Raw genomic sequence first — 26,506 nt, forward strand, 5'->3', positions numbered from 1 at the left:
ACATTCATGAAGAAGTGCTAGAATGTGGTGGATGCAGACCTGTGGGGAGGGGTGGTGTGTGTGTGTGTGTGTGTGTGTGTGTGTGTGTGTGTGTGTGTGTGTGTGTGTGTGTGTGTGTGTGTGTGTGTGTGTGTGTGTGTGTGTGTGTGTGTGTGTGTGTGTGTGTGTGTGTGTGAGACGTATCTTAGACAAGGCTGAATAATCAGGCTTGAGAGTGTCACTGTGCCGTGGCTGGGAGTCACACAGCCAACAGGGAGTTCGAGTCACACCCAGCTCACAGACTCTCTGAGGAAACTCACTTAGTTTACCCCCCAAAAAGGAAAAAAAGCTTTAGGGGACACTTAGGACCTCAAAACATGTGCAGTCATCTAATTGAGATTATTAAGAAGTCAACCTGGACAGATCTCCATGCAGACACAGGAGCAAAACGCAGATTCCACATAGACTCATGGTTCCTCTTCAGAAACAAAAAGACTTTAATGAGACACAGACCCTCCTGGGAGATGCTCAGTGTCCTGTGCTACTGGCGTGTGACAGCTCCACTGATCAGAACAGATGGTGGTCAAACACTTGGATGATAGATATTTACTCTTGCCTGTACTTTGACAGCTGATTAGAAGTATCTGACCGAGGAACTGTACTGTCTCTGCACTACACTACACTACATCACACAACACCCCACTACACAACACCACAAAACATTACACCACAATACACTAAACTACATTACCCTACACCACAGTGCACTATGCTAAACTACACCACACTACACCACACCACACCACACTACACTATGCTACATTTAGACTATGGCTAAGTATTATTAATAACAATGACATCGTAATTACAAAGTTCACACACTGTTTACAAGCCCTTATGACAGAGAAATGTAATTGTGTCTTGATATTTAAAAGTTTACCTTCAACTTTATTGTAAAAATCTAAAAAGAATGCTACTTCACTTTTCTCATTTGATATATATGTTCTTATACAAAACAAAAGTTAAGAAAAAAAAAACTTTCTTGAAATGGAAATGTAGTTGCTGTTTTTGTTGATGCTCCAATGCTTCCAGCTAGAACATTTAAAATACTTCCACACATTGTTTCAGGGTTTCAAATCCATATCCTCGACTTTAAAAAGACACTAATTGAATTCCATGTCATCTGCCGTTCATATCTTTGACATGCAAGATCACATAGTACCTGTGATCCCATATAGGTTGTAAACTAGCATCAGTGTGGACATACAGCTGAAGTAAAGATAGATGACCTGCAGGGTTCAGCACTAGACACTCAGCAGCCTCCCTTAGCTCACAGCTGTGTCACGTGACTGTGTGTGTGTGTGTGTGTGTGTGTGTGTGCATGTGACCACACACACACTGCACAGGCGTGGGTCAAGTGAGGTCAGACTGTGGTCTGGTGGAGGCAGAGGGGTGGGCGAGCTTGGTTTTGCGCCTCCTTACATCTCTCCCTCTCTATTTTTCCTTTCTCACCCGATTATTCCTTTCTAGCCTTTTTTCTTCCCCTTGCTCTCCCCCTTTTCTCTCCTTTCCCCCCCCTCCCCTGCTCTCTCTCCATGTCTTTCCAACAGTTTCTCCCACTGTATCCACCCCGCACGTGCTCTCATCTCATCTCCCTCCCTCCTTCTATCTGTTAACTGTTAAAGGGTGAAGCGAGGTAACTGGGTCAGCCCCGGGTCAATTTTAAAGCAATGTGGCGGCCGCAGTCTATGTCCAGAACATGCCTCAGGTCTCTCTCACTCTCTCTAACTCCATCTCTCTCTCGATCTGTCTCACGCACACACACACACATGCACATGCACACAAACGTGAATACGAGACCAACATAAGCTCTCACACAAAACATTAGTAAATGATAGCCCATGGCACATCAACAGTTTGAAACCAGACATCTAGTTGAATTAGGCAAAAGAATCTGCTCTTACCACAGTAGCAGAAGTAAAGAAAATGTTGAGTTATATTATTGAAGCTTCTGCTCTAATAACACTTTTTGCATTGGGATTTTTTATATATTATATCCACTGGTGTATGAGACACCATGAATTTAAGGTAACTGCAGTCTGTTGTGAGACTACGTTTTCAAACAGTAAAAAGATGAGAACAAAATAAAAATTAAATTAAAAAAAAACATTTTCATTTTAAAAGATATATTATGAAGAATAGATATGTTTCCATTTAGTACAATGTTCGGGTAAAAGACTTAATATATGTTATCATGAAACTGGAGGTTAAATGTCCTCAGGCTAAATTATAAATGGGATGAATGGACTTGATGATAAAACAGTGAATGAATGGTGTGTAATAACTAGGCCACACCATGACACAGCAGTGCATTCTACAATGTTACAATGTGTATAAATGTAAAAATTGTATTACATAATTACAGTTATTTGTATATGAAGAGGTAACAATTATATTTGTATAGTGCTGTACACACAAAAACGAAACGAAAAAAAAACAAAGTAGAGTTGAACTCAGTGGAGTACGTACCGCTAACCAACAGGAGACACACAAATGTTTCAGTTTGTTTATGTTTAACACAACATCTCCCTCTTGTCCGACACATCTACAGCCTACTCCTAATTCTGTATGATAAAAAAGCTGATTTATACTAGTTTGCTTTGATTATCTGAACAAAAATATGTTTTATCAACATTTTTATTAACATTGATAATACATGAACCCCATACTATTTAGATTAATTTAAATGTTTCAATTTTAATTCATGAATTTTCACAGACTGCTTCAGAGGCTTAGTGCTTAGACTGTTTATAAAGACGGACAACATCACAAATATTAGTCTCTTCAAAATCAGATTTTCTTCACCAAGATCCATGAATTATTTTCTGAAAAATATAATTAAAATGGTGAAAAAAGTCCCATCTCGTGAGGTTAAAGATCGGTCCCCAGATCTATCTCTGCAACAAAATTGATTGGCTTCTTCTCTAACTCAAACCACATCCTTCCACCAAGTTTGGTGCTGATTGTTCCACTTGTCTTTATGTAATCCTGCTGAATAACAGACAGACAAACAAAGGAAGAAAAAACATAGACAAAATCACAACCTTCTTGGTGCAGGTAACGTTATCCACACAAATCATAAATATAAACAGATACAACCCTAATAGGTAAAATACATCAGTTAAATGTTACAGCATTTACACATATTTGTGTCAACATGTTTGTTTCATAAATCTTGACATATACACAATACATACCTGTACATATACTTTCAATAGGCAGGGTCACTGCAGAGATGAGTGGCAGCACCTTCTTCTCTCGCACCCTGGTATTTTTGGGGGAAAACCGGGTAATGAGTTTACAGCACGAGCAAACACAGCTTTACTCAGAATGAACGTGCTCTTTTTCGTTTAATTAAAAAAAGCAGCCTTCCTTTTGGAACATCATGCACACTCGCACAGTCTCACCAGTGTGTATCGAATGTTTGCAATCATTCAAAACATGTTTGCTGTACTTAGGAAACACCTTGCATTTAATTTCACTCTTCTGATTAATGTTTAAAGGCTGTAAAGTGTTACAAGCAGTGGGGTTCACATGCGTTCCCATTTACCCCCTGAATCCCAAAACGTCCCCCCCCGGCCCCTTCTGTTAACTGTGTCGCCGGCTGGCCACAGGTGCTAGCTATCTCTGCCTGTGCAGAATGTGTCCGTCTCCCCCCCCCCCTTTCCATTGTCACAGGCCCCTGAAGTGGATCTCCGGGAAAAAAGGCCTCTGTCTTTTTTTTTCAGTGGCTTGAACAGTAATATAGCATGTGTCAGGGAATGGAAAACAAGGCTGAAAAATATGCAGCAAGAAGCAAACTGGTAGGAATGGATGGCTGAGCCCGAGGCCCGGCCCGTAGCTGCTACCAAGGAAGGAAGTGACTCTAATAGCCCAGCGCGGCCCCTTCACCCCCCTCTGCTCCTTCATCTATTCTTCTTCTTCAACTAAACTACTTTTCCACTGCGGTCTTGACTTCTTATTGCCTTTGTCTTATCTGGAAATGCACACAAATGTAGGTCACACGAAGTGACAGACATCCATCCTCCTCGTGCAATTAAATTGATAGTACAGTTTGCAGAGATCGCCAGTGTAGAATTCATCATCCCTGGTTCATTCTGCATCTACTTCTCCCATCTCTCCTTTGTTAAAGTAGAATAAAAATATATGCCCACTGTTAAAGCTCAAGTGGGTTTTGACCTGAGTGTCCTTGGATCTCTAAGTGGGTTCAGTAGTTAGGTTTTCCTTGAAGAATTTCCCTTGAAGATTGTGTGAAGAAAAATGGAGCAGTTGTCGAGCAGGCCCGCAATTACATTCTTTCTAATCGCCGCTCTCATTTTCGAACTGTTTCAAAGCTATAGCAAAGTCCATAATCTCTGTTTTCTGTTTATTTATTTATTTGTTTATTTCCTCGCTTCCTCAGGGAATCAAGACAGCGGGCCCTGTCGGTGGCCAGGTGCGGATGCCTGTGGTGATCACACAGTCTGTCAGAGCACAAGGTAGGACATCTGCAGGCCCTTTCCAGCCACTTCTGATTGAATCACCCGAAGTCACTCACACGTACACTATTTGCCATTTTTTTTCCATTGTACGAGAACGTAATGCGTTCAGTCAAAGACAAAGAAGACCAAGCTAAGACTTCTGTACATGCTTTTGGAAAGTTTGAGCTTCAGTCCTCTGACTCACGCTTCTCTTTGGTTTCTGGCCTGCCCTGTTTTCTTTTACATTTCCTTTTAAGGCTGCGTTCCAAGTCCGGTTTATCAATGTTTTCAAACTCGGCGTGATGTTCTGGTTAAATAAAAAGCCGGCGATAAAGGTTAAACAGAAGATAACTATTAGCACAGCTCCAAATGTCCTCTCAGTCGGCTCTAAGATGTGTAAACAGGCAGCAGCCACAAAGAGAACAGGTGTTTCTGTCTGGTTATAAAGCCTTCTCAAACATTTGTGCTGCTGCTTACTCACACTGATTCACAAACACTCATCCCACAGAAGCCCACAAATATCGCCCCCAACACCAACCGGGCGTAACACTCCCCTAAGAGAGCTGTGTGCTCTCAGGTGGTGTGTGTGTGTGTCTGTGTGTGTGTGTTATATGTTTGCACCTGTTTGTGGATGTGTGTGCACGTTTGTGTGCATGTGTGTGTGTGATCGGAGGTGCATACAAATTTGATCTTCCCCCCATCCCCAAGATTGCCTGCAGTGAAGAATCTGTAGGTTGTTTTATGCCCATAAATTGGAATGCGGGGATAGTTCTAAAAATACTTTTCTTTGCCTCTTGGCGAGGAACATGCCTGTTAAAATCAAGTTTAAATTCACTCTGGCAGTCCTTGTGCCTCTCTGGAAAACGTGTCTCGGAGCAGGATGCGGTTTAGGAGTGTAAGGAGAGCCGGTGAAGCGCAGTGATATTGACAGAGCGACGCTCTCCGCATCAACCTGGGGAGAGCGACAGTACCGCTTCCCCCTCACCCCCTCAATCTACGCCTGCGAGGAAGACAGAGATGGTCGAAGGTAGTCGTTAGACAGGAGGATATTTGACACTGATAGAAAGGGACATTTCAATGATAACATTACTCCCTTCCTGTTTTGCTTAGTGTTTTATTTCTTGTTTTTGCATATGTTCTTATCAGGCACGATGGGGAAGGGAGTCGTCATCCAAGCGGGGAGAAGTCCCGTGGGCTTGGCCGTTCAGATCTCTGGGAATCAGAAAAACAAGCTCAACGACCCCGGAGGAGGCTCTTTCAGGTACAACTCCACTGGCCAGGAGACCCAGCGACACAGTAACTGTTGTTCCCTGCAGCCATCACATGGGGGCAGCATTTCACTAAAATGCCCCGGCATGACTACAGGCTACACTCTCAGCTAAGGCTGTGAGTCTTTATCCCAGTTGCCTGCCCAGCCACCTGGCCGCCTGCCTGCCCGGCTGGTTGATCGGTGGTCCTCTCCCTCCGTGCCCACCACATAGCAACACACTGCCAGCCAATAGATCTCCCTCAGCATCGCCCTCCTTGTGTCAGTGTCACAACTCATGGACAGGATTAGAAATGAGCTAAATCTTAATTTAGCAATAAGTTAATTGTGTCCAGATGGCTGGAATTTCTGGATGTGGTTCTGAAAATACCTTTCGGTGAAGTCAAACATACGGTATTTAGCCCGCAGCTTCGCTTTCTGTCTTTCTTTCTTTCTCGCTCTGGTCTCGTCTCTGTTTCGGCTGGGCTTTTGTCTCAAAACATAAAAGGTTCATCGCCCACATGCTGGCCTTTGTGGTCCATGTTAGTGTGAGTCTTGTATTAGTGTATTTATATGTGTGTGTGTGTGCAACATTTACATACTTGTATGTAAGTATAATGTTTGCAAGTATATGTATGCGGCTGTCCTCCTCTGTGTTTGTGTCCCTGCTTGGATGCACATGAACATACAGTATGTGTATATGATCCTGCCATCGATTATTTGTGTGTTTATGGAATCTGTGTGTTTGTGTGTATGTGTGCGTGTGCTGGGGTTTAGGATTGCCCCGGTATGACCGGGCTGGGGGTAGGAAGCGTCTGGATCACATGGGCCAACGGGTTCATGGTAATGGCTCCCATCTCCTGAGGGGAAAGGCAGTGCCCGGGGCTCTGATTGATAAACCGATAAATCTTTAGCTGCGTTGGTAATTAAGCTGTCAGGCTCGCTTGTTACTGACGACCTTTTCCCCCCTGCGGTGATCACAGTGGCCCTCCACATACACACAAAAGCACTGGTTTCAATATAAGTCCAATAACGCACAGCACCACTGTCACAGAAGAAACACGTCCCTGTCATTTTGTCCCTGTCTGTCCAGGTCAAGTTAGCCTGCTCTGCACTGAGCACCATATTGGCCTGCATCCACGTTTTTTGTCGTGCGGATTGAACTTCAACAACTAAAGTTTTGAGTCAAATGAGATGTGGATGAACCTGACATCGGTTTTAATGTTTAATGATAGATGGACCTCTGTGAAGATTTATCTCACTCTTTGTTAAACATTACTGCTATAAAAATGATGGCCTTTTATTCCTGGTATGTGCTGCAAACCCTTTGTTAAGGTTGCACCTCAGTTGGCTCCTGGCGTCTGAAGCCTCTTAGCTTCCCTACACTGTTTATAGTCTGCTGTTGTTGTTCTTTCCTGAGGATATAAACATGTTGGAACAGAGTCCAGTGTTACAAGGGGATGTGTTGGGCGCCATAACAAAAAGTGTGAAAGTAAAAAAGGCCAACACTTGCTTAAGTCAGGCCAGATTTATTCCTAAAAGTCTTTTAACAAATGTGGAGACGTAATCGCATAGCAACCAAGTTTGAGATTCAGTGGTCGAGGATATACCGCAAACTGTTAAAATGACTGTATGAATCAATCAAATCAAGTTTATTTATAAAGCACATTTAAAAACAAAAAATACAAAATAACATCAAAGAATGGTAAGGAAAACAAAACTAAAATCCACTGGCTGGACTGGTCAGTCAGATTCCACCAGCCTGCATTGTGCTTGTTCAACTGTAGTTAGGGACTGGTGTGTGTGTGTGTGTGTGTGTGTGTGTGTGTGTGTGTGTGTTTGTGTGTGTGTGTTTGTGTGTGGCTGTCACTCTGAGCCACTGGTCCCAGCGGGCCAGCTGTAGCACAAACACACACATACACACTGCAGGGCTTGTGGGGTTTCCAGTACAGCTACAGCCGTCTGTGTAAGTGCTTGTGTCAGAGTGTGTGTGTGTGTGTGTTTGTGTGTGCGTGTGTGTGTGTGTAGTTTACAGTACAGAGTGAAAGCAGCTGTCTCTGCGCAATCCCCCTCCTCCCCTCCTCATTTCTCTGTAAACACTCAACATCCGCTGTAATCACAGGCGAGCCAGCCGAGGCCTCAGCCCTCTGCCAACCTCCGTGCTCAGCCTCAGCCTCTCCAATCCAGCCCCGTCTTACATGCTGGACACACATCTGTGCAACTTAACACACAAACACTTGCATATTCACGTGGAAAATACACACAAGCCGATACGCATACAACTAAGGAACAAAAGTTTCTGATCACCACAGTGGGTGTAGCAGTCCACCAGCCCTTTCCCATCATTTACCAGCAAAGGGAGTGTGTTCTCTCTTTGTGGTTACATCCTTTGTTGCTCTGTTAATTGCTATGTGATGTGCCTGTTTTGCAAAAAAGGGGGCTTCATAAATACCTTTGACGCAATTAGGACTTAAAAGTGACCTTCCATAAATTGTTGATGCAGAGACATGGAAACACGGCAGCCACACGATTAGATTAAGTTGAGACTTGGTGTTCCAAGAATCCACAAAGGAAACAATGCTGGGGCTGAAATGTAAATGTAGTGTAAGTTATTGATTGACCACGTTAAACAAAGATATTTCGGCATATGCCTTCATCAGAACATCAGCTACATCCTCTTGTTTATTTGTTTTAAATTGAATTAGAAACAGTAACTTATTCCACTTCTCGTATTTTATTGACCCCTCTTGTGCCACCAGTGCTGTCCTCCATTTGGGTCATGAGCACAAATCCCATCACCGGCCAGTGGACCCCAGGCTGCTCTGTGGAAAATTCTCCTTCAGTGGGCCCATGTCTCTCGGTGTGGGCACAACAAGCCTCCACGGCCTTGGTGATAGTCACAGAGATCAATCAGGGGCCCCCTGCCTGGGCACAGAGACCTTTACCCACAGGGTTTTGGTGTGGTGGTAATGGGTGGTGTTGAAGCGGGAATGAGAGGGGGGTTGCTGGAGATCTGGATACACCTCCATCTATCCACACACACACACACACGCAACAGCCTCTAAATGTTAAGTGCGGCCCTCCCCACCACCTATGGCGTGCCCTCACTGAGACACAGGCTTGATATGGAAACGACATGCATATGTATTCATGTGACTGCCGGCTCCATGTCCTCGGGCCAACCCAGACCGCGGCTCTTTGGCTTTCTGTGCAAGCTAATTACATTTCTGCTTTATTAGTGCAGAGGTATAGTCAGGAATATTTAGCATTTCAGATCTCATTCCCTCCTTTTAATATCAGACCTGTCTTGTGCGTAGTTATTTGATTTGAGTGATCTTGAATATTCCAAGAAATCAGACCATCCAAGAAAAAAAACGTTATTACATATAATATTACCAGTGTTCTTGGATCCTGGTGGAGGGTTTCGGGCCCCATGCTGTTGTAGCTCCTGGATTCAAATTTTGTCTCTATATTACTGCAGACTACTGTAATTTATGTATACTGTAATTAAAAGAGCAATGTAAAAAGAGGATTAGTTCTCTGGCTTCGTGTAAGCTATACCGATTATTTGACACAGTGACCTTCATGCTGAGATCTTGGTTTAACTACAAATCACATAACAAAATTTACAGTAAATTACATTTATTGTGTCTTTTAGTTCCTTCACACTTGCAGCAGTCTGCCCTGTAGAGTTTTTCATTTCAGTTTGTCCGTCCTTCTGTCCCGTTCTCATTAACTAGATGTTTCAGGAACGCCTTGAGGGAATTTCTTAAAATTTTGCACAAAAGTTTACTCTGACTTTAGGGTGAACCGATTAGAATGTATTGGTCAAAGGTGAAGATCACTTAACCTGGCACAACCAGATTTAATGTTAAAATATGTGTAATATCTTTCGTTTAATTTGTTCTAAGGCTTGTTACGTACAGTACATTAAATGTATTATAGGTATGGACAGATATAGATGTAAACTTCAACTAATAGGGTTGGCAGAGGTGTACAACTGCAAGGTGGCAATTTGAGTTATAGGAATACACTACCTTTGTTTGGAAAACTCAAAGACTGAATATAAAGATGGTCAATGTGTCTCCACCATCCAGAAATGAAGCTTAAACATCCCAGGTACCACTACCATCTTGCACCAATACACACGCTTGACTAAGGGGACTGCTATTTATTAGTGTGTCCAAATAAGAATACAGATCTAGCGACATTTCATAAGGCAGCTGTTGGGCCTTAGCAGATGTATACACTCTTCTGAGTGCTATTCTAGTTGAGGAACATTTATTTAATGTGTATTTAGTTGTTCAGTTTGATTCCAGCACCATCCACTTACATGGAGGAGAAAGGGTTTATAAAGTATACTACAGCCAGCCACCAGGAGGCGATGAAAACGCTTTGGCTTCACTTTTTGGGAGCAGTCATGCCATCAATCTTTACAGTCTATGGAGCTAGCAGGTCCTATGTGAGAGAAATAATTAGTAATAATTGAATCATTTAACACCGTTCACATAAAATCAAGTAACCCTGATTTTTGATGAGATATTTTTCAACCGATTTTTTTTTATTCAGATATCTTACAATATCTAACAATTTAATTGTTCAATCAGGTTTTCATGGGAACCAAGTTCGATCATACGTCTTAAAAAAGCCAGATGTCGTGCTCAATAGAAACTGTGAAATACTTTTATTTATTTCCTCAAACCTGGGGAGATTTGCATATCTTTAAAGAAATTCAGAGACTTCCTGTTGTATTTCTGTAAAGTGAATGTGCTGTTGCATGTTGGTTTCATAAAAACAGGGCTGTTCCGTTAAATGGTAATTTTTGCTCCTGTTACACAGCTCTGTGTCGATTCAGTATCATAGATAATCATATCACTGCTTTAGTTTTAAGGGATCTTATGTAATCAATCACTTTTCCTTAATGCACATTATCCATCGAGGCAGCTTTAAGCTGTGGAAGAAGCAGCTTTTTTTCGCCTGAGTGAACACAGCCTCAGGCATGTTTCATTTCAGGACAGGTCAAGTTATCCATGAGGACGTGATGAAGAAAGTTGCACAGCCTGAGGTGCAGCAAAGGGTATAATCCTATGTATCCATGCTTGTGTTGTTGTGTAGATTCTCTCTGTGAAGTCAAGTCATAATTACACCGAATGGTAGAAGAGAGGGAGGAAGAGAGGAGGGAGAGTCGAGGTGTGCGAGGTTCAGAGAGCTGCCCTAATCGTCTTTGTCAACCTCCTGCCGTGGTGTCAAGTTTCATATCGGCTCTCTGCGGCCGCACCAAGGAGCAGGAGGGCCTCGGCAGGGTGGAGCTGCCTGACAGTGTGCGTCTGCACTCAGGCGCTCGAGAAGAACTCAGGGCCCCCGCACCGTGCACACGCACACACACTAAAGCCCAAGCAGTACATGCACATGCTCTGTCGCAACCAACAACGGTGGCACGGACGCAAATGACTGTGGAGGTGAGCCAGTGAGTGGCGAGAGGCCACTCTGTGTGTGTTCTGTGGTTCTTTGTTCCCTCCGTCAGAGCCACTCAGAAAAGACGCTGCTCGCTCTGGGCCAGTCCTGTAAGCATGACACATCACCGCCCCGCTAATTCAGCCCAGAATCCGAATCATTACTTGCCAAGTACAATAATTGTGGAGGAATTTGTCTTTGTGACAGCTCCCACAGAAAGTCCCTGCCTTTTAAGGGTGCGCGGCCCTTGTTGACTCTCAAATGTGACGAACCAATCACAGTGTCTGCATGTTTTCCCTGTTCGCCGCTAATATGCAAACAATATAAAGTCACCATTATGGCTGTGAGAAATGACCAGTGTATGAAGAAATGTCATTAAGTGTGGCACAGCAGTGCGTAAATAGAATTTGCTGACATTAGTGTATAGCTTGATTCATCACAGCTCAGTGCCAATCCTCTGGAGCATCCTCGCTCCATCCAAACGCTCTTCATTCTCAGAGCGTTGACACAAATAGACCCTGGAATGGGAATTTTGTGCCATTATGGTCAAAGCGAAGCCCACTGAAACAAAACCAATGGACAACCTCATCCAAGAAAACATTCATGAATAAAAACAGAATATCCAACACATTTTCACATGCTCTAGAGGAACATTTATCATGATAAGTTCAGGACGTGAAGTAAATGTTCGAGTACAAGGCTCAATGTGGCTCAATGCCCACACCAAGTTCTGAATTATTTTTTTCTATGGATAAATCCTCTTTACTAAGAAAAATTAAAAGCACAAATGCACCTTTTGTGGATCCACATTTGTTTTGCCTGTTTTCTCAAAGATTTACACCCTGCAGTGCAGCATTTGTTTCTGCTATTGAGGACAGAATGAGACGGTGTAGACGGACCAACCAGTAGGAGTCCAATACTTATTTAACACCACAGTAGCAGGTATACGCAGGTTTTTAAAAATGGGATTGACTCCTTTCTAATTGCTTCTAGGAGTTTGCCCCTTAACAACACAAATGCACCCAAAACAGGTGCACCTTACCTGTTTGCTTTGCTAAATTAAGGTGTCTTTTTTCCACCACTGCCGATCGGAGCAGGAACCGATGAAAGCCAGAGCCTACTGCACAGTAATTTGACCCTTGATTGGATACAGATTGCATCCATTCCCTTTGAAGACGAGATCCAGATGTTAGTGGGTGTTTTTTTTGACCAGTGGGAAAGTTCCCCTGCGTTACCCTGGCTACCTTAACAGTGTGCGACAAGGACACAGTCCCTGAAGACACCTTCCTGAGTGTGCCCGTGTTCCCCTTTGTTCCCCTGGCTCCCTAAACAGTGTGAGACGTTTTACAACTTTATCTTTATTTCAACCTGAACTGCAACTGCAGGTCTTTACAATAAGTACAAGTTAGTCTGTCTTGGAATCTATTGTTGCATGATCAAAAATCTCTAGGCACATCTATCAAAACCCTTACTACACATAGACTGTGCCCTTTATTTTGGCTTTATTAAGTATTTTGTTTAAGTCATAATTTCCATTGTATGTATTTTGCTAATACCCCGTCTCTCATGTTTCAGGGATGATGATGACATCAATGACGTGGCGTCCATGGCCGGGGTGAACCTCAACGAGGAGAGCGCTCGAATACTCGCCACCAACTCAGAGCTAGTGGGAACTCACATCCGCTCATGTAAAGACGAGGCTTTTCTCCACCCGGGACTGCTGCACCGACGAATACTGGAAACAGGTGAAGGATATCCACCTGGCCAATTGAGCAATATAGATCTTCAACATATAACTCAAGGACGTCTTAGCGGCAGTAATTGAAAACCGGCCTTTCAGAAAACAATGTGGTTATGACAGCGTCAGGAAGAATCTTAATGTCATCTCAATTTCTCCTCCACCTTCCCACTGTGGAAAAAAAACAACAATCCAGAGCTGAATACCCAGGCTGCGGCAGTGATGAAATCCCGATCTGTTGTGTTTGGTGTGAGGAACATGATGTTTCATTGTTTATAGTGTCATCACTAAAGACAGTTTTGATTTTCTCTCCGTCAGTGGCTCGAGCCGAGCCTTTTTCTTGTTTGGCCTCGGTTTAAATTTGATAACGCTTAACAATTCTTTCACCTCCTTTAATGAATTCTTCAGTGGCTGTCTGAACTCACTGGACCCCAGGCACACACATAAATACTTTATGGGTTTGTCTTCTGAAGGCTGGCTGTCAGATTGTCCTCTGGACTAAAGGAACAGAGTTTAGAGGAATGAGACATGGCAGCGAGATTTCTTTTTAGTGGATCTTGACACTCTGAGCGCACACGGCGCTGCACGTGCTAATCGATGCGGGCGGAAAGGTCTCGGCTTTTCATGATCACATGATCGCAACAGTGTCTTCATTACTTCTTCTTGCTGCTGGCAGTCATATTTATTACTTGCAACATACTCTAGGCTCTCGCTGCATAGTGAAACCTGTGAAAACGGATAATGAGCATTATTACTCAAAATAAACCTGCGCCTAGCATTTCGCTCCTGTGCATCCGATCAAAAAACACAGTGTAATTCCACGTGACGGGGAGTCTCGCGCCCTCATCTCGTTTCATCTCAATTAAAGTATCCTCAGTGTAGCACGGAGACCTGCGGGTCATGTTTCGTTATGTGGACTCGTGGCGTGGTTGTTATCCCGTCACCTTGGGGCAGAGGGGTTGTTTAAAGATATAAATCTTTCCTGGGGGAGGGGGGCGCGCAGCGTGGTGCAGGGCAGGAGGCTAGGGCGCCCCCTGCTGGGGAAGTGGCACTTGTGCAGCTTTGTTGTGTCAGTGATTGGCCTCTCTGCGCTCCCAGCTGACAGCAGTCCGAGGGAGGCTCCCCCGGCCTGCCAGCTCCACTCAATCAGAAAGTGTTGGATGCTCCTCTTTACTGTTCGGCCACCAAGTTTCCCTCCGCTCTGCCTTCTCATTTACCGCTGACCACCCTGCTCTACATCTTCACTGTGACCTCTCCTGCTCACTTAGTGCTCTGCAAAGGGCTGGTCCTGTTTCTTCTTCTTTTTACTCAGGTATTAAATCATAGGACATAACAGTTCACTTTTTATTCATCTCTATTACCTTTTTTATTCTTAAGGAGACGTCCTGATTGTTCATTCTTCACCCCCTTTCTTTTCCTTTTTTTGAATTCTGATTCCAGGACAGGATGTTTGCTGCCTCTTTCTATCTCCTTCTGCGTCCTGTTTGTCGTCTTTTATTTTATCCCCTCCGAAAAAACCCTTGTGCCACCCTCCTCTATCACTCGCTCTCTCCCCATCCCCTCATAAGGCTCAAGGCTTGTCATTGAGGTTGGGAGGGTGGTTGGGAGGTTGTGAAACCTTCACCCCTCAGTTTCCGTAATCAGGCACAGCTGGAGCTCTATAGAAAAAAACTTCTCAATGTAATGATAGTCCGCTGGTACCTTTAAGTTCACAACACACAAACGCATGCACACACACACACAAACACACGTCAGCTGATTACATATACATAAGGTGCAGACACAAGGAGAAAGATAAAACACAGGTTGTTAATGCTGCTGAAAAATCCATACGGGGAAAATTACCTCAAAATCAATCTCATATATATCTTCAGAGCACAATTTAATTGAAAATAAAACCTGGTTTATTCTTTGGATTCAGATTTTTTTTGTTGCTTTTTTCAAGTCACTGCTCAATTTGCAACCTTTTAGTTTTGCATGCTTTGTTTTCTCTTTTTTCGCTATTGCATCTTGAATACAGCTCCTGTTGGCGAATCAAGCCAGATCAAATTTATGAAGCTAAAATTATAAAAAGTAGATGTAGGGTTTAAGAAAAGACAAAGAATAAAAACCATACCATATGCATATGATTTGGATGACGAAGCGTTTTAAATGAATGTTAGCAATATTGCCTTGCAGGGACTGGGGGAGGAATCATATTGCTCAGGTTGCTTGGGAGCGCTGGCAGGGAGCTCGAACGGAGCGGCAACTGGTTTTGAAACTTCTGGTTAAGGATCATCTCGGGGTTATTAGCATTTGATAAGCCTTCATACAGATGGGAGACAGATGTGTGAGGGTGGATGTTGCCTAACATGTCGGTCCAAAATCACATAGCGTTTCAGTTGGGTTCAGGTCTAGTGACAGCGAAGGCCACAGTCAACAATTCCCATCATAATGCCCTGTGTGGAGGCAGCTACTCTGTTTCCCCTGGTAGTTGGTCCGGTCTGGGCCACATATGAAGGATCAACTGGTCAGCTGAGGTACTCTGACCCGCTACAGTAGAATCATTTGTAGTTTGTAGCCAGCGCCACAATATTAACACTGACCAACACATACTGATTGATACTTTTCTTAAATTGGTAAAATCTTTCTGCAGTAAAACTGTACTCATTCATTCCTTCAGTCCCTGCTGACTCCACTCACTCTCTTTCTCTCTTCCTCGCCCCTACACACACCGACATTGTCATCGGACATCTCTGTAAGCAGTCGTGATTATTTGCATATAGAGCGAGGGAAGTGAGATCTGATCATAGGATAGACATCTCATGACGGTTCTTAACAACAATTCCTATCAGGGTCTAATTTGTTCAGCTTTTTCCTTGTATTTGTCTGTAGGTCAACATGTGTTTTGACTTCTGGAGAAATCTTATGATCACATCAATCACCTTTGCTTTGGGAGCATGTGGTTGCTTTCCTGAGCCATTTGTTTCTGTTTGCTCAGAAAAAGAGCTGCTTTATTCTTGGCATCGTGCGAAGCACATCTACAGTCAGATGGGTGTGAACTGGAACAAAGATATGACCTGGGGCTTTGGCATTTCGTCTTTTTGAACATGAAGCTTTGTCCTTGTGGCTTTATTGGACCTTGACTCCTGACGTGCAGTTGATACATTTAACGTGGTTAGGAGGGATGAAGGTCAGGACCCGTAAGTCTGAGATCACGGTGGTTTCTCAGGAAAAAAGGTGCGTTGCTTGATGTGGGGGAGAGAAAGAAGCTGCCCCCGAGTGGAGCTCTGTTATCTCAGGGTCTTGGGTTATAATACGACTGCGGGCAGAGCTTAAAGCGCACAGTGAAAGTTATGTGAATAGCAGCAGCAATGAAAGCTCCTTTAAGAATCCCATAGTTAAAGGTATCATAGACATACACTCATTCAGACAGCTCATTCAGGACCTTTTCCATGTTTACTGCCAGCTGCTCTTCAGGGGGACCCTTGTTGCTATGGATACCAGGCAGTTCTATACTAAATAAATATTCAAGTTATCAAGACTCAATGCAGATTGTGCCTCTCCATGTGATTGTGTTGGTATGGATGGGCGGGGTACTGCTTAAGAAAGTATTTTAACATTATTTAACACACTGTTTTTATATGAACCATGCAGCAGAGGTGACAAAATATACATTGATCTGCCTATTACCAACATTTCGTCTTTCAACTCCATGTGGTTCTTTCTTCAGAATGGACACAGTTTGTTGTCTGTACTGGTAGTTATGATATGATTTTGTATTTGTTCTTTATGAAATGTATACCAGTGTACATTAACAAGATGCTCCACATCCCTCACTCTAACGCAGACAGGCAGATCTTTAATGACATTTCACCTCTAAAATGACACCTAGCCTTATTCTCTTAAATTTACAACTTCATTCCTCGAAATCTCTGATTCTGTTCCTCTTTAAAGGCCCCTGTTAAAAATTGTAATATTATGGGTATTAGTTCAAAAGAGAACAAGCCACACTACAACACTACTCCTCTGTGAGATTGAACCGATGCACAGAGGTAAATTAAGCTTAAATACAAACATCATTGTGCTGAAATGGTCACAAGCTGTTGTGAAGCAGGTATAACAGTATGACTAGTCTAGTGTGATAACATGCAAACATTCACTGTTCAGCCTGTGATGAATGTCATTCTTGTTCTTTTTGTCTCCTTCTCGTATGAATTACACTTAATATTAAAGCTTACCAGCTCATTAGTCGGTTTCTAGCTGGGCCTGTTTTTTTGAGGGCGGATGATAATGATTTGTATCGTTGCGTGTTGAAGAATGTGTTTTTTGCTCACAGAAATGTGCTCATCTCTGGTTAAATCCTCTTAAACTCTCTCTGAAATATTAATGTCCCTGAAAGATCTTATTTTTGAAGGAGGCAGCAGCCTATTAGTGTTTTTCTTTGACCTTGTGACATTGCCACTGTAATTATAAGGCTAACAGGGCTCCCTCCATCTGTTTCAAAGCCGGAGCTGGTGAGGAGTATATGTATTGTTCAGCTGATTTAAATAATTGGTGTGGTTTACTTAAAAGGGTGCCAGAGAGAAAATTATGTTAATGGAATAATTTAAAAGGAAGTTGGAAACAGATAGTAACACTACCAAAGTCTGTCCTCCTCTCTTTTGTTATGACTTCAGATGAGTTTTGCTCCAAGGAAACTAAATTATGCTTCTCCTCGCGAAAAAAGAGATGGTCAATGTCGTTTACACACTCGAAGGAGCTCAGCTTGTAAAGCCACTTTGGAATTTGCACTAAGACTGTGAAACAAATTAACTTTTCGTTTTGATGAGTCCTATTTCTGGGAGTTAATTGCACACAATAATCCAGACAGTTTCTGCCGGTGAATGTGTGTATGAGTACAGTAAGTGTGTATGACTGGAGGTACTGAATGACGGCCTTGGTATCCTGTTGGCTTGTTTTTACGAGTGGCATTTGTGTGCTTGTGTGTGTGTGTGACTCTTAAAAAAACAATTACCTTCTACCTGCTTAGTTGTTTTTCTCTACAAGGCAAATTGTGAAAGCAAGAGATGTTATAATGAAACAGTCACGTTCAACCTCTTTATTCCTTCAGGAAATCAAAAGTGAGGACAGATGATATCAAACGCGCCGATGGTGAAAGAAAGAAGAAGATCCCTGTTTTAATCATGACACAATCTGTTTGAGAAGAGGTGTCAAAACTAAAGAGGTAACTGATTTCAAAGCGGTCGTCTTGTCCTAAATGTGTGCATGTCTGTGTGTGTGCGTTCGCTTCACAGCTAAGAAGTTCGGAGTCACAGAGGTCCCCATGGAGGCAGTGACCTTCATCTCGCACGCCGCACAGTCGCGACTTCGCACAGTGGTAGAAAAGGTTTCATCGATCGCACAGCACCGATTGGACTCTTGTAAGGTAGGATGAATGCATAGACACACATGCACATACAGATGCAAACAATTTGCAGCGAGGGAGTCGACTTGATTATGACGTTTCTAACACAGACACATAACTCAAAAAACCTAAAGTAATACAAATATCTCAGGAAGAAAGAGAGTCTGACACGTAGAAGACACCGACGAAGATGTCAACTTGGAAAGATTGGAGGGCTTTTGGTGATCAGTGCCGATGTCTGTGTAAACAAACCGTAAACAAAAACATTTCATAACGACAGGGGGATTAAAACGTCATGTCCTGCCTCCTGCATGCTCTACACTTTATACGTTTAATGTACTTTAGCTTTCAATTACCCAGCTGCATATTTTGAAGCTACTCACCCAACTTAAGCTAGCGGTTAGTAAAACACTTGGGCTAATACTTTTCGACAATTGTTCAACCCTGGTATGGGATAGGGTTAGGGTTAAATTGTCAGTGTACAAGCATGCAGGCTGTGGCTTGTAAGCAGGGGGCGATAGCAGGTTTTTATGGTTCAAACTGCACCAAAGTTGTACTTGATGTGAAGATAATTACCATTGCCCTTGAGCTCACAGCAGCTAATCAGCATCCTTATATGTACTGCCTGCACTATTTCGCTATGAACAATGATTAAAAACAAATATGTGTTTCCACCTCTTTGTGAAACTGGCTGGACATTGCAGAGCATCGCAGTTTCACAGGTCAAGTTTCACTCCAGGGTCAGTTTGCGAGCAGCAGTGAATACATCTCACTCTGTTTCTCTCTGAAAAGAACAAGGAGTGAGATGTGGTGTTAGTCACAACATGTGGGTTGCATTCAAAATATAACCTGGAACAAGTGTATTAGCTGGGATTCATTAGAAATTGATTGGATCATATAAACACATCCATAGCTAATAACTTTGGCAAAGAAACACCATCAACAACACTTGTGATTTATGTTTCTACTTTCAAAATCTTGGAAACTTCTTCATTACAAAGCCAACATGCTCACTTTCATGTACTTGACTCATTTATAAAGCCGCCATATTGCCCTGATGATGTTATTTTAAGCCGGAGTCTGCAGAGTAGCGACCGTCGAGTGGAGTCGCAATATCAAAATCCTGCTGATACACGCATTCGACCAATCCCAATCAGACTCAGCTGTTTAACATGTCTAAGTCTGAAAACAACTTAATAAAACCAAGCGTATACCGGACGTGTACTTTCAAGTTTGATGCATGTCCCATCCACTAACATGGAGAAGGCAGGGTTCATGACCTATACTGCAGCTAGCATCCAGGGGTTGATCAAGATGGTGTGTGTGTCATTCCCTTTCATTCACCATTTCTTGTCCCATCTTTACTGAGGCTATTATAAAATAAAAGCGTAGAATAACCTTAAAATTGAAATATGAAAATATGAGTCTGTTATTATGAAAAATGTGTGGCGAGCCGCCATTTACATACAGCAGATATTTATGTAAGAAAAGATACAGTAAATATTGGATTACAACTCAAAGGGGAAGTTAAGTCACTCGAGTTGGAAAATAAACTTTATTACAGAGAAGCAGGCAGATGCATAAATACATAAACTGGAATATGGACACAGTTTTATGCTCCGATGTTCAAACACAAAAACACAGTGGCATGAAATCCACTGTTTACTCTCTCACACGTACACTCATGGAAATGTTCTAAGCATGAGAGTTAATAGGAGAAATTGTCTTTACTCTTAAGTTGATAAACAGGTGAGCTCAGACTTTTCAGTCAGTCAGTCAAAACTTGAGGTATCAAAGAACTTCTGAGTCGCGCCTGTGTACACCCGCGCCCTTTTCTCATTATCGGTGGCTTTATCTCTCATGGCCCTTGAATGTAACTTTATAACCACATTTAATTGGTGTACATTAAAGCGCACATCCATCTCAAATACAAGCCTAAATCTTGTGACGTTGTTGGGGGAACTGGGGGGAAACTTTGAAAAAGTGTTTTTCCCTGATGTCAAGGCGGGAGGAGGAGGAGGAGGGAGGAAGAGAATCGCTATAGCTGTCCCCATCTTGTTTTGCGCTTCTCCTACTTCCTTCTGTTCGTTCTGTTCCTCTTTTGTGGTTTTGTAAATGAGGTGTGTGTGCGTGAGGGAGACACGGAGCTCTGTGAAGCCACTCTGTTGACATCAGCGGAAAAAGAGAGAGAGAGAGAGAGAGAGAGAGAGAGAGAAAAGACCGAAAGATGAAGCGGCCTTAAAGAGCAACCGGGCTTCGGCAGCGGCGGCAGGATCTACGGCAAGAGTGCGGGCTCAGCGCTGCAACAAAGAGAGAGAGGGGGGACTGGATGAGAGAGAAAGAGAGAGGGAGAGAGGGGGGTTGGAGGGGTGGTGGCGATGAGACTCCTCTGATGTGTCTTTGTGTTCTGTGCCACCCTGCTTTCTCTCATCCACACACACGCACACAGACCTGACACACACACGCAGATAGAAAAGAGAGTGATATAGAAATCAAGCACAAGGAGAGAACAGAGATGCGTAGGAGACATACACACACAAACACACGTGAAATATGCAATTATCCTATTAACTTTTGATGACCTACAAAAGTTGTTTTTACATTTGCCTTTCCTTTTCCCAAGTGGGAGGTGATGCTCCACATGCAAAGAGAAGCGTCGTCGGTAAATAGGAAAAGTTAGTGATCGGCTGGGGACGTGTTCAGACTGGGGATGTTCCAACCAACCTGTGTCCTACAGTTTAACCACATGTGCTCTTTAGACTTATTTCATGTTTTATAAATAAAGATTTTTAAGTGGTTGGTAAACCTTTCTGCTTTTGTTGTAAGCCATAGGTCCAAGTTACACCTGTCCATTAGATAATGATGAAATGTAACAAAGTACATTTACTTAGTTACTGTACTTAAGTAAATTTTTCATGTATCTGTTCTTAACTTATGCAGATTATTTTGTGGTATTTTTCACTTAAAAAAAATATAGCTGTACTTTCTACTCCACTACATCTGATTTTAAAAAGCACTGCATCACCTTTTCACTTTTTTCCCACATTTTTAAAAAGCAATCAATAATAAGAGAAGAATTGGTCCGTTGATCCAATCAGATTGGGCAGGTCACTGCAGCAGCAGCATCAAATATCAGAAAATATGCAGAAAATATCTAAACTAGATTGATGCATGAGGAAGCCTGCCGACCCTCAGCCGTAGATGAATGACAATTTAATGTTTTCAGTAGCATCATCTGCAGCATTTTCTATTAATATGAATCTGTTTTATTCTTGTATCAGACAAAATATACAGTTGATACAGTTAATGATGTAGTAGACAGTTGCATTAGGAAAAAGGATCAGTCTGCAGGTACTTTTAATACTTAAAAATAAAGTTCTTACTATTACTTGCGAACTAACTTTTACTCAAGTTAATGTTGTACTTCTACATTTTTATCTATTTATTTAAAAAGACTGAAATTATTGTCCAATGAATTAGCTTCTAAAGAAATGTCCATACATTATTTTTTATTTGTATAAAAACATTTGTAAACCTGTAAAACAGACGTTTGTTTTTCAAAATGCATTAAACCTTAAAAAAAAGCCACACAAAGACAGAAGATAAACATTGTGTGTAGATACAAAGCAGAAAAGTGTGTCTGCACAAGTATATGGTGAATCAATTAATCTAAAAAAGATTAATCAATATGAAATAGAAAAGATATGAAAAAGAACAAATGTGAAAAGAATTACTCCGTAGACTTAACTTCTTATCAGAACTGTTTATACAATAACTATTCAGAACTCTGATAATCATATATTAAAAGTTGTGAGGCCTTAATAACAGCAATAACAATTATTATTATTACTACATACACTAACAAACCATTATTGAATGAATAAACTAGTCGGGATCACATGACCTATGATGTCAAATCAGTATCCACATTTTCATTGTCATTTATATCAAGCAAATATTCAACTATGCTCTATTCTCTCTGTAAAACTTGATATTTTTTTCAACAGGTTACATAGTTTCTCTTTAATGTTTTGGATTCTTCACTGTAAAGATGTAATAAAAGCTTTCATAAACTTCTGGGGGAGAAGCAGCCACTGAACGGGACTCTGAGTTTGTTTTAGTTTTTTTCTCCAACTGTTAGCGTTGCAGTGATGTTCTCTCTGTCTGCCTGTCAGGATGAGTGCTACGAGCAGGCTGCAGACGTTCGCTCTCAGCTCCGCTTCTTCGAGCAGCTGGAGAGAATCGAGAAGCAGAGGAAGGACGAGCAGGAAAGAGAGATCCTGTTGAAAGCCGCTAAAGTAAGTTATTGTCACCTCACCATCCTGCTGTGTGTGTGTGTGTGTGTGTATGAGAGAGACTTGTTATGTCCCCACGCAACAGTGTGCGCTTGTGTACTGGTGTGTGCGTTAGTGTGTGTGTGTGTGCATGTTGCTCCTGCGCAGGCCCTGACAGATGAATTAGAGTGTGACACCAGTGGATGAAGTGACCTCCCTGTGTCCTCCCAGGCTCCTGGCCCCAGGGCTCCTCTGTCCTGGCTCTTCCTCCCTGGACACAGCAAGGAGGGGGTGGGGGGGTGGGGCATACACCATACCCAAGTCCCATGCACCGCGCACTGGCCACACACTCACCCAGTCCCACGTACAACCTGCAACACATCCCTGTATCACGCGGCCTTGACAGCTCATCCGTTTTTAAAAAGAGATTTCTTTTTTGGGAGAAAAGCCGTTGTCTCTGTCCATCTATCTATGAGCTCACACCGTTTTCCTTCTAGTGTTCATAACATCTGATATTGAGTAAACTGGAAAGTCTATTTAATAGAAGGGAAAACTTAGAATATGCAAAGCATTACCTTTACTATCTTGCACGTTCACCTATTGTCATGTTTCTATCACTGCAGTTCTGAACACAGGTTGTATCCAATCACATTGCAGACAAAAGCCAGTTTTTTTTGACCAGGGAAAAATTATATTTACTGTATATTTCACCAAAACCTCTTTAATACCAAATATATTGTAAAAAATATTCAGTTTCAAATGGTTACTTAAGAAAATGTAAACCCGACCATTTAACCTTCTTTATACCGATTCCAATACCCTGACATTGTGTATCTGCCAATATCGAGTACTGATCTGAAACCAGTCCATTAAAAAAACTCAACAACTCATATCTGTATTTTTAACAGTTACTTAACCTGTATGGTTTTTGGTATCGTTGTCATACTTTAGAGAAGTGGTTACGGATTTGTATATAGACTCACGTATTGGTATCAGAATTATCACTGCACCCTGAACGATGGTGAAGGCTATTGAATGGACTCATAATTAGTTGGGAATTATGTGAAATATAATAGTCAGTCATCATTTCATCAGTTAGCAGCTGCTGCAAGTCACTGAGTTATTTAGGACGTCTGGATAAGAGCAGGGTCTAATATCCAATATTAATCTGAAATCCTCAGAAATCATGGTTACATCTTTATCTTGGCTCCATCATGAGTTTTTTTGCTGTTTTATTGTTATTTAAGCTAGAATCTAATCGCACTCAAGTGGACCTTAGCTGCAATAAAACACTATAACCTTTTTCAAGCACATAAAAGACCCTTTGGAAAATATCATAAATTGTTGCAGAGAAGTTTTTACTTATATACTGATACTTATATATGTTACAACAAGGTCATTATAACTTGACACAACAACAAACACAGTGAACAAATGGAGGGGACGAACCATCTTTATGAAACAGTATTAAAACGACATATTTCAAACAGCGTCTCTGCATTGTTACCTGTCCACTATAGTGATCTCAGTACTTTGCATATTGAGACATTTGTTTATCTGTAAAAAAGAAGTCTTAAAATTGGAAAAGATAACCACAGACCAAAAATAAAAAGAGCGAGAGAATCTTTTCTAAATGAAAATGCCCCGCAGTGCAACATTAGCAGAAAGCTAGGTTAATTTAATTAATTTTGAATGGAGCCAATGTCCCACAGTAAAGATTCTCATTGCTGCACACCTCACCGTCTTAATTGCATTATTACGCTCCGGTCCTGCCATGCAGGATATTAGAAAATGGCCTAGTTGATGAACGCCGGCCACCGGACCTCATGACCTGTCTGTTTATTCTTTTAGGAGACGCCACATCAGGAAACAACACTGTAATGTGTGTTGTTAAAAAAAGGAATGGTGCAGCTTTTCAGATCCCCTCTGTCAGTTTTAGCTCTGCATGGCTGAACAGTGGGATCTTTCTCTCTTTTTTTTTTAACCGTGAAGAGCTGTTTTCATTAACAGGATTAGTGGAGAACTTTTGCAAATTTAGCCAAGTTCCTGCAGGAAGGGCTCACCACAGGGCGATTTGCATTGCACAAGCCTCCATGAGGAGAGTTGGACTTCACCTCAGAGACATGTCTGTGGATTTTTGGCTCCTGTTGCCATGGTGTTTCAGGTCAACGAGAAGTTTGAAAGCAAATTTTTGCCTGATGAGAGTAAAGTTTTTTATACCAGCACACTGCCTGGCAACATGCGAGTCACATTTCTATGATTTAAATCTATGTGCTCAATCTTTTTCTGACTTTTCCCCATTATTAGATGTAAGTAAATATATTCATTGCATCTGTTGAATTACTACATATTGTTTTAATCTCTGTCAATGGTACAGGCATATTTAAAGACACACTATTTAAAAGAACCGTTACTGTTTCTTATGATTATCCCTAGTTCTACTTTTTATTGAATTTTCTTGTTGTCCATCTTAGACTTAATTTTTTTTTACTTCCAGTGCCAACTGTCCAAGCCCTATATTTCATGTTTTAACATTCATTTTTGAATAAACCTTTAAATACAATCTCTGTTTTAAACCATTGTTCAACCATCATACAGATAGAAATCCATCAATCCATGTTCTGCAGCCAGAAGACTTCTCGACGTATAGAACACACTATAATGCTCATATTAAACCAGATGAAAAGCCGTGCTTGGTGATGATAATTGGCTATGTCACGGTGATTTATTTTGTTTATGTTTATTCATTTGTGGAACAAATGAGAAAAAAAACATTTACAATTATATGTGTGATTACTACAGGAGGAATAACAGATTTCAAAGGAATTGAGGATGGTATTTAGAAGAATATGTGGATATTCACAGAACCTGGTGGAAGGATGTAGGGAGAGCAGGGTAATGTGAGACATTTTTTACATTTGCTCCCCTCGAGGCGAGCTAAAATGATATATCAGTAAAATGTACACATTTCCCATTAATTCAGGATGTTTTCTAGAAATGGAAATGATCAGAAAGTCTTCAAGACAAAGGGCAGTGAAAACATGAAAAGTGGTCTGTCTCACTTTACCCCAGCTACGGGGTAAAGTGAGACAGACCAGAGAAACCAAGGGGGTAAAGTGGTCCACTTACTTTTTCCACTTTAAAACTACCGTAACGACACATGTCGTAATAGATAAAATCCTGACAGCTAGATTGAGAACCACACATTCCAAAACTAATATCGGACAAGTAACAGAATCATGGGGATTGGTCAATTAAGCACATTTATGGTTATTATGATTCATGTGATCTCTTGCACAGCCTAGCTTACCTGCACATTGTTTCTGAGTCCAATTGGCAGGGACAGGGATATTGTTTTTCTCTGCGTATTCAAATGCCAGTTCACGGCACTTCACTGGAGCAAGGCCATGGCACTGGTCAGCTAGTTGTTTCAAGTGTTTGGCAAGCTCCTCCTCCATCTCATCTGTGAATATTCTCTTTCCCTCAGCTACTGCACCCCAGGCTACTGATTTTACTTTCCCTTTTACTTTTTTCCTTACGAATCTTTTGAAGGTTGTCTTATCAATATTTCTATCCCTTCCAGCTTTTCTTAAGGACTTCTTTCCTTGCATGACCTCAGCGGCTGCACTCTCCATCTCTGCGAGGGGTGTTTGGCCACAGGTTGTCTTCCTGGTTTAGTTTCTTGGCATGATGGCTTTTCTACAATGTTTATGACATTAAAAATAAAACATATATAATGTAATATAACACTAAAATATATTTAAGACTAAACTTAACTTGTGCTTCAGAGCATTTGTCCCACTTTACCCCACAGCCACCGTTTTAGAAAAAACAACATCTCTTAGCAATTCAGGCTAATCTTCAGCTAGCATCAATCAAATGGTTTTATATGTTGGAATGTCACCAACA

At 41.8% G+C, this 26,506-nt stretch overlaps 1 protein-coding gene across 2 annotated transcripts in view; it reads left to right on the plus strand.

Moving 5' to 3' along the window:
* The window catches only part of LOC133954722 (transcription initiation factor TFIID subunit 4-like), an 85,737-nt gene that overhangs the window by 16,279 nt on the left and 42,952 nt on the right, over positions 1–26,506 (plus strand). For both annotated transcript variants that reach the window (XM_062389203.1, XM_062389211.1), the window contains 5 exons: positions 4,442–4,517; positions 5,646–5,760; positions 12,775–12,944; positions 18,214–18,344; positions 22,499–22,621. In XM_062389203.1, coding sequence (XP_062245187.1) covers positions 4,442–4,517; positions 5,646–5,760; positions 12,775–12,944; positions 18,214–18,344; positions 22,499–22,621 — 615 coding nt within the window. The remainder of the gene's footprint in view (positions 1–4,441; positions 4,518–5,645; positions 5,761–12,774; positions 12,945–18,213; positions 18,345–22,498; positions 22,622–26,506) is intronic.

This window comes from Platichthys flesus, chromosome 1, assembly GCF_949316205.1.
Source record: "Platichthys flesus chromosome 1, fPlaFle2.1, whole genome shotgun sequence".
Classification (NCBI taxonomy): Eukaryota; Metazoa; Chordata; class Actinopteri; order Pleuronectiformes; family Pleuronectidae; genus Platichthys; species Platichthys flesus.